At 37.8% G+C, this 16,442-nt stretch overlaps 1 protein-coding gene across 9 annotated transcripts in view; it reads left to right on the top strand.

The window, feature by feature from the left end:
• Ntrk2 (neurotrophic receptor tyrosine kinase 2) overlaps positions 1-16,442 on the top strand; it is a 355,622-nt gene that overhangs the window by 180,137 nt on the left and 159,043 nt on the right. For 6 of the 9 annotated variants that reach the window (XM_078047396.1, XM_040285611.2, XM_040285612.2 and 3 more), the window contains one exon: positions 4,850-4,897. The exons of the other annotated variants lie outside the window; for them this stretch is intronic. In XM_078047396.1, the coding sequence (XP_077903522.1) occupies positions 4,850-4,897 (48 nt within the window). The remainder of the gene's footprint in view (positions 1-4,849; positions 4,898-16,442) is intronic. 9 annotated transcript variants of the gene reach the window in all.

The raw sequence follows: 16,442 nt of genomic DNA, 5'->3' as shown, positions 1-16,442 counted from the left end.
CAATCAACTCAAGCACTCCACGAGTCCATTCTGGGCTCTACCCTGGTTCAAGCTCTCCCTTCAGCAAAGCAGTTCAGAGTGTCCCAGTGTCCTCTAGGGAGTAGGTGTGGCCATAAGAAGTTGGAGATGAAGCATGTTTCTGCTAGTGAATCATTTTTTTCCCCCCATTTGCTTCTGTCACAAAGTTAGAGACACTTTTCTGGGGGGAGGGGTGCAGGTTGGTACATTTTACCTTAATAAAGAAATCACATTTGAGTATGCAGCAAGTTTTAATTTCTTCAGAGTTAAAAGGAATGAAAGCTGACTTTTTTCTTCTCCACATACTAAAGTGATATGTCTGTAACTTAAGAAAAAAAAATCTGGAAACTTCATCTTCTTGAGATTAGAGCTTCAAAATATCCTGTTTAATGTCTGTGTGGCTCAGCACCTATAGGGAAGGTCAGGTTTCTTCCATTTTGCCTGTTTCTGGCTGCTTCCTCTGATTCTCTTGCTTCCATCATAAATATTTCTTTTCAACTCCCTAAATTCTGTTTCCTCTGAGAGACATTTGAAAAGCAATTTTTTTTCACTATATATTTTACTTAGTTGCACTTTCATCTTAGAGTTGTTAACGTGCTAATGTGCCCCCCACCCATTCCTCTTCCTCCGTCAGGAAAAATGTTGAGCTTTTTTTAAAAAAGAGATGAATTTAATTGGTTAATTTCATAATTTAGAATCTTTGTAGTTCTAGTTACCAGAAAGGAGGGGATTCTTTAAGCTCACTGCAACTACATTTGCTTTTGAAGGAGCCCTTTATTTGCTGTGAATAAAGTGTCTCTTATTAAGAAGAAAATAAAAGAAAGTTTGGCAGGATTCTACTCCCAATGGTGGCAACATCACAGGAAATTGAGAAATTGTTTCTTTTTGGCCTTGTGGGAAAATTTTGCTGATGAAATTTAGTATTAAGGTTTTAAGACTGCAGCTTCGATGTATCAAGAAAGAGCTGTTGAGTGACTAGCAGCTTCTAATTTGACCCTTCTACATCTGACCTGTTGAATTTTTCATGTGCTCTGAGGAATGTCCAGAAAATAGTATTCTTTTCTATGAAATGACCATGCTTCTTTTTTAAAAAGAGAACTTAGCTATACTTCAGCAACTAAGGAATAATTTTAGCAAAAGTTGGCCTCAATTAGGTGCTTCTTTATTCATGTCAGTCAAAAAAAAAAGGTGTTTAATGTACTCAAACAAGAAATGAATTCTAGGAACACAATCTACTTTTATGCTCTAATTCACCTCTGGGCTCTAGAACTGAGGAAAAGCCACTTTGGACATTAAACTGGTATTCTGATCTCCAGACCATCTTGCTAATCTGACCATCCAACTCAGGCCACAATTCTCTCATGCCTTAATTTTTCTCAAACCCTCATAACCAGTCTCTTGCCCTTAGTATTTCTCTCCTATAACCCTGATTCTGCCCTGAAGCCAAAGCAATTTTTCTTAAATTAATATTGATTTCCTGGCCTAAGACTGGATGGGGATTTTGTTTGCAGCCAAATCAGTTTTCCCTATGAAATGCAAACTCTTGGCCCTTGCTTGTGTTTCTCAGTTTTTTCCTCTCCAGCTGCATCAGCCCCTTGATGCATTCACCACATCCCACTTGAGCCATAACTGGACTACTCACAGGGTATACAGGTACCACTTGATTTACAAGGGGGTTATGGTTTTAAGTTGAAAGCCATTTTAAGTTGAAAACATTGTACATGAAAGTTACTTTCACAACTAACCTACTCAACATCATAGCTTAGCCTCATCTACCTCATATTACCTCAAACATGCTAATGGCTGGACAAAACCATCTAGCTATACTTCAGCAACTAAGGAATAAGAACTGTTTTTTCATAAGATATTGTCTCATCTAAATTATTGAAGAAGTGATGGGCTATGAAACCAAAAGATATAATATCCAAAAATAACTGCTGGCAGCACTGTGCACTGTAGAGCACTAGCTGTTTACTCCTGTGTTCACCTGGCTAACCAGGAGCTGTGGCCCACTGCTGTTGCCCAGCATCTCCACTGAGCATTGTACAACACACCTGACAAAAGATCCATATTCAATATTTGAAGTATAGTTTCTTTTGAATGCATATCATTTTCATATACCACAGTAAAAAACTAGTAAATTGAACCATCAAGAGTGGAGAACTCTCTACTCCCCCATTTCTGCTCTTCCCCATTCTTGGTGAATCCTGATGTTCCCCAGAAGTTATAGGACTAGATTTTGAGTGCCCACCTGTCTCTTGGTTGGAATAGATGCTCCTCTTCTGAGCTTGCAGACCCCCTGGATATAGTTCTCAGATAGCTTATCTTCCCCCAAAAGTCATGGAAGGCAGGCCCTGTAGCTTGTTTCCCTTTGAATCCTCTGCTCTGTCTGTTGAATAAATAAATGGAGTGAGTGAATAACTACTTAGGGTGTTTTTCTATGTATAAAGTTAACCCTAATTATAATATTGTAAAATTTGGTTAATTTTGGCTACTCTGGAGCACTGGAAAAAGCAACTAAGAAAGATTGAAAAAACCCTTGATCTGGCATCAGAAGACTGAGCTCGGTCACTACAAGCTGATCTTTGCTAAGTGTATCAGCCTTTCTGAGTCTCAGTTCCTAGTTGATGAGCACAGGACACTTTATTATCCAGTGTGGCTGAGGACCAAGGGAGAAGGGTCTGGGGTGGATAGGAGTACTAGGTATATTGTAATGGTTGCATAAATGAGAAGAATTCTTGGGCTTTTCTTATCTGCAGTTGTCTTTTCTCCACCCATATAAAACACCAGCTGAGAGAGGTGGGAGTGAATGGTTTCAAGGAAAACATATGAGAGGTGAATATTTGTCAAGTCTCTACTCAGTTAGGTGGAGCCACACCAATGCAGAGTAGAAATAGGAAAAGACTCACCCTTAACTCAAAAATATACCTCTACTCTTTCATGCACTGTTGGTGAAAATGAGACCTGATAAAAAGCCACTTTAGCAATATTCATCCCTTTGAATTCTTATTCCATCTCTAGGATTTATCCTACTGGAATAATTTTTGAGAATGGGTGGGGACCACTTTAGATGTGTAAGATGTTCATTGCATTTTTGTTTATTATAATGAATGAAAATACTCTGAGATAGGCAGCCAGTGTGGGATTGCTATTGGCTTTCAGCAGGTCTTTAGTAAAATGGAAGATAACTTTGAAAAAAGTACTCATGTAATAAAAACAGTCTTAAAAGATTTCAATCTTCTGGGTATGGTGCACACTTGTAATTCCAGAGACTGAGGGAGTTAAGGCAGGAGAATCACAGGTAGAAATCCAGCCTCAGCAATTTAGGGAGGCCCTGCCTTAACATAAAAAGGCTGGGAATGTAGCTCAATGGTAGAATGCTCCTGGGTTCAACTCACAGTTCCATAATAATTATAATAAATTAATAAAAGTAACAATTTATTATTGTTGTTTATTATTTTATTAATATTTATTAATGTAATGGTAAATAATAATAATTACTATTATTAATTCAATCTATGGGTTAATTTTCAAAACGTTAGTTAAATAAATGTAGGAAACCAGAGTGCAAAGGGAAGGTACACCCCATTTTGAACAGGGTTAGTTGTCAGTAACAAATCCATAGGCACCACCCTATAAAGCAAAACTCAGCTCCAGTGAAAAAAGTTCACAGGCTTCTGTGCAAAGAAATCTTTGTCTGGTTTTGGACGGAGGCCAGGCCTTCATCTGGTCTTTCAAAACCTGGAAGGAAACATTCAGAGGAACATCAATCAAGAGTAAAAATCAGCTTTGAGGTTGGAGAGCTGAAGTTGTAGGAAACCAGGAAAGCAAAGCTGAAACTTCCTCTTGAAAAAAAAAATAGTAATAATCATGATAGTGACTCTATAAAACAATTTGAAGTGTGTAAGGAGTTTTTACACACATTGTTTGACTTCAACTGGTTCTCTTCTACCTAGCTTATTATCCTAACTGCCTGTAAAGTCCCTGCAGAGCCCAAGAGCTTTACACAGTTACTTATTTGGGCTGCATCCTCTTCACCTCCCTCATACCCAGGGATTTCCCTGCTGTGCTGAAGCAGCTTGGAACCCAGTGGAAATTACCTGAAAGGGAACAGCTATGCTCAAGAAAGAGCTATCTCAGTGGGCTTTATCACTGGAGAGCTTCCAGACATCTAGGGGTCTTACACATGCTTCGTGGGGCCTTGTCTTGTAAGAGGCATGGACCTGCTGCCCGCTGCTCTCTTGCAGCAAGTCAGGAATGGGAATTCGTGTAGAATTAAGACCCCCTCTTCTTCCTGAATCCTCATCCAGCCCATGTGTCGGCTCTCCTGTGGGATTTTGGGTTCTTTTTTTTTTTTTTTTTTTCTGTCTAGTCTCAGCTTCAGAAAGGCTCTGTTTTCTCTCATTATTTTCCCACTTCACCGTGGCTCAGAACCATAGTGCATTTGTCAGATGCGTGGTGTGCCTTCACTCCCTCAGCTTTCCTGTCGGATGATTCGATACTAGGCAGTGATCTCTCCGCTTGGGGAGAAGAAAGAAAGTGAGAAAGAAAGAAAACAGCTCAGAGCTCTGGACCCTGGGTTTGGGCTATTTTTCTTGAAGACAAACTGCTGTCTCTTATCTGATTTGAACTTCCACATTCTCAGGATGAGAGATGAATCTTTACACAAAAATCCAAGGGTTAGTTTTCAGGTGTTTGAGAGGAAGCCTTGGTCCCTAGTGTTTTACGTTCCGGGCGGGAAGGGTAGTTTTTTTTGACTAAGGACAGCGACTGTCTCTGGTTTACACTTCTCTTTCCAAGTTTATTTTTTTTGTTTTGTTGTGGTTTTCAGATTTCTCATGGTTTGGAATTGGGAAAGTAAAATCAAGACAAGGTGTTGGTAAGTAGTCACTCCTTCTTTGGATAAGTAATGAGTTTATGTTGTTTAATTCAGATGAAACTTCTTGGATCTTGTTTATATTCATTGGCCATCCACACATTTTCTGTGTTCCTGGTTTCTGATTTCTTGAAGAAGGAGGTCCAGCAGTTTTCCAGAAAAGGCATTAGTTTTGCTAATTGAGTAAACGGTTTGCATTTTTGTAGTTGACTTTTGCTCTTTGTCCTGTGGGGATATGTCAACTGCTATCCCAGTTCTAAGTTGTGATGCATTTTTCAGAAGGGCAGCAACATAAAACACAACTGCATTGTGGCTCACGGTGTGTAATTAGCTGACTAGTCAAGCCAGGACAAGTTTGGTTCTTAATTTTTTTTTCCATCGGCCAAGATGTAAGAGAGTTCTGAATTGGTAAATCAGCTCTTCGTTTATGACCATTTCTCTTTCAAAACAGATTTTCTTGTCCAGACGCTGCGATTTGTGCTTGATTGCATTCTAGTCCTAGTATTCAGACTGTGTGCTGACAATGGAAAAGCAGGGTTCGTAGCTGACAGAGTGAATACAGATGATGATTTCAATCATTAGGATTGAAATCAGGTGTGATCTCCTGGGACTTCCAAATTTCTCAGTCTTTTCTATGGGTACAGAGACAACCAAGGAAAATTGCATAGAAGGCATGAAAAGATTGACTGTTTTATATCATTCATGTGAGTTTCCAAGATCTGACCATCACAGACAGATTCTATTGGGTGGCATTTCTTCTGGTAGCAAGGTTGGCTATAGTAGAATTGCAGAGTTGGGGAAGTGCATGGGTATCAGGGAGCCACCGAATTCTGGCCATCTGTCTTATAGTTGTTTATCCCATGCATATAAAGGAGTCCGTTTTCTGACCGTGGGCTCTTAAACAGTCTCTAACAGTGTCTACCCAGTGATCCACAAATTGCAAGTAGGCCGAGCCCAAGCTGAGGCAGAAGGGGCCTGGAGGGGGAAAGTCATCCTGACCCTTAGTAGCCCCACACGTTCTAAGGGAAAAGCTCTTAACAATCAAACAGAAAGTAAAGATGTGACAGTGTTGGAACATCAAGCTCAATCAGCTCAGGACTTCTAGGCAGCTCTCCTGGGGCAAAATCCAGACATAGCCAATCACAGTGACTTTTCTAAGACATATTTTTTTCTTTTTTTTTTTTATTTCTTGCATACATGACTATAGTGAAGTGCCTTACAATCATAATTATCCATTCACAGCACAATTTTTCTTAACTCTGTATATAAAGTATGTTCATGCCAAATTATGCCATTATACATGAGCTCTCATTATTATTATTTTTGCATTACAATTCTTAATACACCTTTATCCACAATTTATCATATATCATATCAGTTGACACCAAATTCACATCTTCATACATGTATTTTGCATAATGATGAGGGTCTCCTTTCACCATCCATTCTATTCCCCTTCTCCCTCCCTTTCCCTCCCACCCCTATTCCCTATCTGGAGGTAATCTTCCTCCCACACTCTCCCTCCCTACCCCATTTTGAGTCACCCCCCTTAGACATTCGGCATTTGTGGGGTTTTTTGGGGGGGGTTGGCTAACTTCACTTAGCATAATCTGCTCTAATGCCATCCATTTCCCTGCAAATGCCATGATCTTATTCTTTTTTAGTGCCTAGTAATATTCCATTGTGTATATATGCCACATTTGTTTTTATCCATTCATCCATTGAAGGACATCTAGGTTGGCTCCACAGTTTAGCTATTGTGAATTGTGCTGCTATAAACATTGATGTGGCTGTGTCCCTGTAGTATGCTGTTTTTAGGTCCTATAATTTTTTAAGATTCCCCATTTTAGGATTTTGTGTCACATGTGTGTTGTGTGTTGTGTGTGAGAAGTACTCCTAGGAAAGTGTTGTACAATAATGTCTTCCTTTTACTAAATAGCACATCACTGAAACCACTTAAATATTTTTCAAACCAGTTTACATTGCAGAAGGGTGTTTGTCCTCAGAAAGCTTTAAAAATATGGTTTCGCCCATTTTAAGTTACAGCTGAGAGCATTCTTCAGCCTGCTGCAGCTACAGGCCATCAGAAGTTTTATTGTTATTCAGGCATCATGAGGCCAACTGATTAGGAGACAATTGCAATTGAAAAGACAGTTTGATGCTCACAGTTTCCAAGAGAGGACACACCACGCCGCAGATGGCTACACAGGGAAGCTCTGGGGTCAATCGGAGGCAGAGGGAGTGAGGGAGAAACATGGCCAAAAGCCCTTATTGTGGTTTTCATGGGAAGAGACAGGTGAGTAGATTTAGGATTGGCTAGTTTGAGTACAAATTTCAGTGGTTTCTGAGTCCTAGGGACTGTTGAGTTTTCTGATACCTACCTTGTCCTGGTGTCAAAGGGACAGGTAGTCAGTGGCCTGGAGTGTAAGAGCCAGATAAGGAAGGTGGCTGGGGGTATAGATTCTGCATTGGCTGATTTGTATATGAAAGGTGCACTTACAGGCAAGGTAGTTACTATCTCTAGCAACAGGCTAACCTGGCCGGGGGTGGGGGGGGGGTGGGGGGGGTGGGGGGGAGGCAGACCCAGAATTATTTTCCAGAATCTGGAAAATAAAAAGGAATTGTTAATACAACTACTCAAGAGTGACAGTCCCTCCCCTCAGCTAGAAGCTGTCCTTGATATTGAGAGAAGGAAACTCTTTGCCTCATTGATCTTCCTCCAATTGTTTTTCTTTTTATCAATTAAATTATTTGTTTATTCTAATTTGTTATACATGATGGCAGAATGCAATTCATTTCATATTACACATAGAGCACAATTTTTCAAGTCACTTGTTGTACACAAAGTACTTTCACATCGTTTGTGTCTTCATACATGTACTTAGGGTACTGATGTCTAACTTATTTCACTGTTTTTCCTACTCCCATGCCCCCTCCCTTCTTCTTCCTCCCCCTTGTCCTATCTAAAGTTCCTCCATTCCTCCCACGCTCTCCACCCATAGCCATTAAGAGTTGGTATCCTCATATCAAAGAAACCATTCAGTCTTTGGTTTTGGGGGGATTGGTTTACTTCATTTATTATTATATTCCCCAACTCCATCCATTTACCTGCAAATGCCATGATTTTATTCTCTTTTAATGTGAGTAATATTCCATTGTGTATATATACCAAAGTTTCCCTATCCATTCATCTACTGAAGGGCATCTGTATTGATTCCACAGTTTAGCTATTGTGAATCATGCTGCTATAAACATTGATGTGCCTACGTCACTGTAGTGTGCTATTTTTAAGCCCTTTGGGTATAAACAGAGGAGTAGGATAGCTGGGTCAAATGGTGGTTCCATTTCAAGTTTTCCAAGGAATCTCCATGTTTTCCACATTGGTTGCACCAATTTGCAGTCCCATCAGCAATGTATGAGTGCCTTTTCCCCCAACATCCTCACCAACACTTATTGTTGTTTGTATTCTTAATAGCTGCCATTCTGACTGGAGTCAGGTGAACCTTAGAGTAGATTTGATTTGCATTTCTCTAATTGCTAAAGATGTTGAACATTTTTTCATATATTTGTTGATTGATTGTATATGCTCTTCTGAGAAGTAGCTGTTCAATACCTTGGCCCATTTATTGATTGGGTTATTTGGTAGGTTTTTTTTTGATGTTAAGGTTTTGAGTGCTTTACATATCCTAGAGATTAGTGCTCTATCTGATGTACTTGTGTTAAAGATTTGATCCCATTCTGTAGGCTCTCTATGCACCTCACTGATTGTTTCTTTTGCTGAGAAGAAGCTTTTTTAGTTTGAATCCATCCCATTTATTTATTCTTGGTTTCAATTCCTGTGCTATAGGAGTCTTATTAAGGAAGGTGGGGCCTAATCCCACTTGATGGAAATTTGGATATACTTTTTCTTCCATTAGGCGTAAGGTCTCTGGTTTAATTCCTAGGTCCTTAATCCACTTTGAGTTGACTTTTGTGGATGGTTAGAGATAGAGATTTTATCTTGTTACATTGAATTTCCAGTTTTCCCAGCACCATATGTTGAAGAGGCTATCCTTTTTCCAATATATGTTTTTGGTGCCTTTGTCTAATATGAGGTAACTGTAATTATATGGGTTTGTCTCTGTGTCTTCTATTCTGTACCATTGGTCTACAGGTCTATTTTGGTGCCAAAACCATGGTGTTTTTGTTACTAATGCTCTGTAGTATAGTTTAAGGTCTGGAATAATAATGCCACCAGCTTCACTCCTCTTGGAAAGGATTGCTTTGGCTATTCTGGGTCTCTTATTTTTCCTGGTAAATTTCATGATTGTTTTTTTTTTCTTATTTCTGTGAGGAATGCCATTAGGATTTTGATTGGGATTGCATTGAATCTGTATAGAGCTTTAGGTAGTATGGTCATTTTGACAATATTAATTCTGCCTATCCAAGGATAAGGTAGATCTTTCCATCTTCTAAGGTCGTCTCAATTTCTTTCTTTAGTGTTCAATAGTTTTCATTGTAGAGGTCTTTCACCTCTTTCATTAAGTTGATTCCCAAGTTGGGTTTTTTTTTTTTTTTGAGGCTATTGTAAATGGGGTAGTTTTCCTCGTTTCCATTTCTGAGGATTTGTCACTGATATACAGAAATGCCTCTGATTTATGGGTGTTGTTTTTATGTCCTGCTACTTTGCTGAATTCATTTATTAGTTCTAGAATTTTTCTGATGGAAGTTTTTGGGTCTTTTAGGTATAGAATCACATTGTCAGCAAACAGTGATAATTTGAGTTCTTCTTTTCCTATTTATATCCCTTTAATTTCTTTTGTTTGTTTAATTGTTCTGGCTAGAGTTTCTAGAACTACATTAAATAAGAAGTGGTGAAAGAGGGCATCCCTATCTTGTTCCACTTTTTGGAGGGAAGCTTTCAATTTTTTCTCCATTTAGAATGATGTTGGCCTGGGGCTTAGCATAGATAGCTTTTACAATGTTGAGATATGTTCCTGATATCCCTAGTTTTTCTAGTGTTTTGAACATGAAGCACTACTATATTTTGTCAGATGCTTTCTCTGCATCTATTGAGATGATTGTATGATTTTTATCTTGGAATCTATTGATGTGATAAGTTACATTTATTGATTTTTGTATATTGAACCAATCTTGCATCCCTGGGATGAACCCTACTTAATCGTGGTAAAATATCTTTTTGATATGTTTTTGTATTTGATTTGCCAGAATTTTATTGAGAATTTTTTCATCTATATTCACTAGAGATATTGGTCTGAAGTTTTCTTTCTTTGATGTGTCTTTGTCTGACTTTGGAATCAGAGTGATATTGGCTTCATATAATGTGTTTGAAAGTGTTCCTCCTTTTTTATTTCATGAAATAGTTTGAGGAGTGTTAGTGTTAGTTCTTCTTTAAAGGTTTTGTAGAACTCAGCTGTGTATCCTTCTGGACCTGGGCTTTTCTTGGTTGGTAGGCTTCTGATGGTGTCCTCTATTTTGTTGCTTGAAATTGATCTGTTTAAATTGTGTATATCATCCTGATTTAGTTTGGGCATATCATATGACTCTAGAAATTTGTTGATGCCTTCAATATTTTCTATTTTTTTGAAGTACAGATTTTCAAAATAATTTCTAATTATGTTCTATATTTTTGTAGTGTCCATGCTGATATTTCCTTTTTCATCACAGATGTTGGTAGTTTCAGTTTTCTCTCTCCTTCTCTTTATTAGCATGGCTAATGGTTTATCAACTTTATTTATTTTTACAAAGAACCAACTTTTTGTTTTGTCATTTTTTTCAATTGTTTTTTTTTTAAATTTCATTGATTTCAACTCTAATTTTAATTATTTCCTGTCTTCTACTGCTTTGGACATTGATTTGTTCTTCTTTTTCTAGGGCATTGAGATGTAATGTTAGGTCATTTATTTGTTGACTTTCTCTTCTTTGAAGGAATTAACTCCATACAATGAACTTTTCTCTTAGAACTACCTTTAGTAGTGTACCAGAGACTTTGATATGTTGTATCAGTATTTTCTTTTACCTCTAAGAAGTTTTAATCTTCTCCTTGATATCATTTGTAACCCATTGTTCATTCAATAGCATATTATTTAGTCTTCAGGTGTTGGAGTATCTTTTATTTTTTATTTTATTATTGATTTCTAATTTCATTACATTGTGGTCTGATAGAATGCAGGGTAGTATCTCTACTTTTTTGTATTTACTAAGAGTTGCTTTGTGGCATAATAAATGGTCTATTTTAGAGAAGGATCCATGTACTGCTGAGAAGAAAGTGTATTTGCTCATTGATGGATAGTATACTCTCTCTATAAAATATATATATATAGTCTAAATTATTGAGTTCTATAGTTTGTTTGTTCAACTTTTGTTTGGAAGATCTATCCAGTGGTGAAAGAGGTGTGTTAAAGTCATCCAGAATTATTGTGTTGTGGTCTGTTTGACACTTGAACTTGAGAAGAGTTTGATTGATGAATGTAGATGCTCCATTGTTTGGGGCATATATAACTGTTATGTCTTGTTGATGTTTGTTTCCCTTAATCAGTATGAAATGAAAATCTTTATCCCTTTTGATTAACTTTGGCTTGAAATCTACTTTATTTGATATGAGTATGGAAACCCCTGCTTGTTTACACAGACCATGTGAAAGGTATATTTTATCCAAACCTTTCACCTTCAGTTGTGAATGTCTTTTCCTAGGAGATGAGTCTCTTAAAGCAGCATATTGTTGGGTCTTTTTTAATCCAATGTACCAGCCTATGTCTTTTGATTGGTGAGTTCAGGCCATTAACATTCAGGATTATTACTGAGACATGATTTGTTATTTCTGGTCATTTTTGTTTATTTTTGATATTTAACTTGATTTGGTTTCTCCTTTGGTTGGCTTTTCCTTTATTGTAGTTCTTTCCTTTGCAGATTTTCATTGTTGTTTTTCATTTCCTCCTAATGGAATATTTTGCTAAGAATGTTCTGTATTGCAGGCTTTCTTGCTGTAAATTCTTTTAGCTTTTGTTTATCATGAAAGGTTTTTATTTTTTCATCAAATCTGAAGCTTAATTTTGCTGGATATAAGATTCTTGGTTGGCATCCATCATCTTTTAGAGCTTGGTATATGTTGTTCCAGGATCTCCTGGCTTTAAGGGTCTAAGTTGAAAAATCTACTGAGATCCATATTGGTCTTCCCTTATAAGTAATATCATTTTTTCTCTCTTGTGGCCTTTAAAATTCTATCCTTATTATGTATACTGGGCCATTTTCATTATAATGTTTTGGTGTAGATCTGTTATAATTTTGTACATTTGGTGTCCTATAAGCCTCTTGTATTTGATTTTCCAATTCATTCTTCATGCTTGGGAAATTTTGTTATATTATTTCATTGAAAAGATTATGTTTTCTTTTGGTTTGAATGTCTGAATCTTTTTCTATCCCAATAAATCTTAAATTTGGTCCATTGATGGTATTTCATAATTTTTGGATGTTCTGTTTATGGTTTCTTTCCATCTTCACTGTGAGGTCAACTTTATTTTCAAGATGTTTATTTTGTCTTCATTTTCTGAGGTCCTGTTTTCCAAGTGAGTTAGTCTGTTGGTTGTGCTTTCTATTGAGCTTTTTTATTTGGCTTATTGTTTCTTTCATTTCAAGGATTTCTGTTTGTTTGTTTGTTTGTTTTCAGAATCTCTATCTCTTTCTTGAAGTAATCTCTTGCAACCTGTATTTGTTCTCTTATTTCTTCTTTGGAGTGATCTATTTTTGCCTGTATCTTCTTACTTAGGTCATCCTTTAATTTCCATATTATTTTAGTTATGTTTATTCTGAACTCCTCTGACATTTCATCTATTGCACTATCTATGGATTCTATTATTGTAGTATCTTGGTTTGTTTGGGGCATATTCCTCCCTTGTTTTTTTTTATAATGACTATGTGTCTTCCTCTCTTGCAGTGTAGATCTGAGGTATTAGAACTTCTGCCCTCTTGTCTTATAGTGTCTCTATAGGTTACCAATAACTCACCTTTAAAGGGGAGATCAATATGACAGCACTCAATGTACCCAACATGCAGACATATATCAGTTTAGCTTCTATTTTTACATTAACAGTTTTGTCACTATAATCAGAAATGATGAGTTTAGTTATCTTCTACCATATAGTCAATAGGTTTGTGTAATTGTTTACAGTTTCTAATGGTAGAAAGAGGGGGTGGGGGTTGGCTGAGATGTTTATGAGGTAGGATGTGAGATTATAGAGGTATTAGATTATATGACTAGTGAAAGGGTAATCATAAAAGTTGGCTGTTAGTAGGAGAAACAAGAGAGAGGCAACCCCATGCAAGACTCCCTGTTACCTCAGCAACAGAGTAACTGTAAGCACCCCTCATAGAGATACCTCTGGTGCAGCCAGGCTCACAGGGACCTTGGTGATATCTTACCAGGTCCTTATTTTTGTCCCTTAATAGAAGTGGCGATATCCCAGTTTTGTGGCAGCGGCAGTCTCAAGCCTCTTTGAACCCTGATGTTGGTTGTGGAGCCACACTTTGGTGAAGAAGGAACCCCAGCACGGGTGCCTTTCTCTCTCCACGTGGGCATGGGGCGGGCCTCTCCCCGGGTCACCAGGCTGCGCTGACATTTCTTTAATTTTATCATTGGAAAATAAGTTTATATTAGGATTAGAAATATCTGAAAAGTCACATGTGAAGGATACATTACCAAGCATCTCAGATAAGAGAAAAAAAATGCTTCTTTGCACCTAAGATGTATTAAAAAAATGGGCTTAAAAATGTTTCCAGGTGTAACTCATATTTGTCAGCTCAGTCATTAGAACTATCTACTCCAAACTCAAGTATGCACATACCCAGCAATTTAAAACTTTATATTAATATTATAAGACTTTTTTTTCAAGTTCTCCTATGAATTTTTTGTAACATGCTGTGATGTGCCTCTGACTCTTCTGACTTTTCTTGGTGTCTGCTCAAATACATGCACAGACACACAAAGACACATCCTGTGATATGCACAGACAGGCTGCTGTCAAATTATATAGACATTCATTGTCCCCACGGAGAGCTTTTTCCCCCTCCCAACTTTGCTGTGCTCTGCATTCCATTATTTCAAAATGTTCATAGAAAAATGGGCTCAATTCTTGCAACCTTGCCAGCCAAATCAATCTCCAGGTTTCGGAACATCAATAATGAAGGAAACGGCACTTGAATTAATATGTTACTTGATGAATGGCTGAGGTTTGTGTTGCTCTGATTTGTCAACACTGACTTTCTGCAAAGTGAAAAGGCTTTTGAAAAATTACCTTGATGTTTTATACCACTTCTATGTTTAATTGCTTAATCCCCACCCCCAAACTAGAGGCCATTCCCTTGCAATATATTACATGAGTTGAGTTGGGGGGTTTTAATTGGAAAGGTCAGAGATGTGTCCTTGAATGGAGGAAGTGAAGCAGAGAGCAAGTCCCTTGTTTGGACTCAGGTGAGGGCTTCACTCTGTATTTGCAGGTAATTCAGAGCCTGAATTCCTGGAGGAATTTCAAAATTGTCTTCTAGGTATTAACCTCCTCGAAAAATGATTGAAAGCTACTATAATGTTCATATCCTGACCTGGGCCAGAGGAGAATCAGAGAAGAAATCAACTGGGGTCAATATATTTTTAATCACTGTTGGGGCTCCAACAGGAAATATTGCTGGCCTTCTGACAACCTGTGACATTTTTTGAAAATGACCACTCCTGCATTTCTAAGGGTAAAGGTGAAACCAGGAATCTGTTGAGAAATGTGCAGTCTTGACTGCAACTCCTCTGTGGGAGCTCCCTGAGTTGCATGCTTTGGTAACCTTACAGAAGGGAACAGCTACTCTGGGGAGTAAGCGAGGGAACGGGTGGCAGGAAGGTTTTATGGACAGCATGCAGAAACATTAGCCAAATGCATCTCCATTTCTCCTTGCCAGCTAGAATCTGGATGATTGAGGCCTGTTAGAAAGCAGACCTTAAAACAGGGATGGTCGGGGAGGTTAGAAACAACTTGTCTTTATAGCTATTCTTGGCAGGATTCTTGCTCTTTGCTGACTTAGGTGAGCAAGGCACAAGATGAGCACAACATGTGGGCTTGCCTTGGCTTTGATTGTTCTGTGCCTTCTAAATTGGCTGGGTGAGGACTTGTTTGCAGAATTAAGCCAGAGTATATCATTAAAGGCAACTTAAATGCACATCCCATTGAGAGAATACTTTAAAAATTACCTATAATAGCAGTTGGCTTCCTCCTGCATAGTTTGTTTAAGACCTAACTAGCTGGGGAATGTCCAATTGTTATCACTACAAACTGTGATAATCCCCCTATGAGGAGGAAACACAGATCTTGGAGGTTGTGGGATGGATTATCATTATATTGCATAGGGGATTCAAAACTGTACCAAAGCCCCTGACAAAACAATGTTTGTTTTTAGAACAGCTAAGCTTTTCACTGGAATAATTATGTGTGAAGGAAAAGGTAGAGCATACAGGAAGGTGCATCCTGGGGGGTGGGAGTGGGGGCAGGTTTGGTTGAAACACATTTTCTTAAATAGCAAATAGTAATTCAGACTTTCTCTTCCTGAATGTGGCATTTGCCTTAGCTGGGTATTTGATTTTGCTTCTCTTTGCTCTCCTCCTTTCTTGGGGCTTATGTCAGTATCTGTGGCCAGTGCTCTGCTTCCACAAGACATTAGACTCATTTTGTACACATCAGACTGTGTGCAATTTATGTCTAAGAGGCTTTGTCTCCTTCCTACCTATGGAGTACCTATCATGAATGATTGTAACTGTTTTGAAGACTTCACATTGACCTTTATCTCTGAGAATCTATTTTTGGTTGCAACCAGTTTGAGTTTACTGATCAATGGATAAATTGTTTAGACAAGATATAGTAGAATACATATATATCCTGAGGTTTTAGACTAAAAGTTTAAGTCTTCTATGAAAAATCCTATGATTATCTCTTTAAAACAATGGGCATCCAAGTAATTATGAATAATCTTAAAACTAAAGGCAAAGTAGATAACTTCACCATGGGATTGATCCATTATTATTATCGACGTATTTTGTACAGTAAAATGATGCAGGCACTCACAGAATATAAAGGCAAAAGGAACTTAATGGTAAGATAGTCCAATGCAATTCTAGTCTTCCAGTTAAAGTTTACTTACGAATACCAAATATTAATTCATACTAATGGAGCATGTTCAAATTTATAATGCATTTCCATGTCATTAGTCTCAGTGTAGTATCATAAAATGCAGCAGATATTATTTTGCAGACTCCACAAGTGTAAACAGATGCACAAAGAAGGTAGGTGACTAGTTCAAGGAGTAGAGATGGGAAACTCAGATATTCAAACTCCCAGCACAACTTTCAGTGACATGTGAAGTGAATCGTGGCTTCTCACTGGGAGTTTCAGTAATAGAGTATTCTGAAGATACTCACAGAACAGAGAAAAGCTGCATACTGAATTACAGGAAAAGGAAGTGAAGAAATTGAAACCCTCATACACTGATAGTGGGAACATAAAATGGCACAGCCACT

Source organism: Ictidomys tridecemlineatus, chromosome 4 (assembly GCF_052094955.1).
Source record: "Ictidomys tridecemlineatus isolate mIctTri1 chromosome 4, mIctTri1.hap1, whole genome shotgun sequence".
NCBI lineage: Eukaryota > Metazoa > Chordata > Mammalia > Rodentia > Sciuridae > Ictidomys > Ictidomys tridecemlineatus.
Note: the sequence above shows the minus strand (reverse complement) of the source record. Positions and strands in the feature narration are given on the sequence as shown.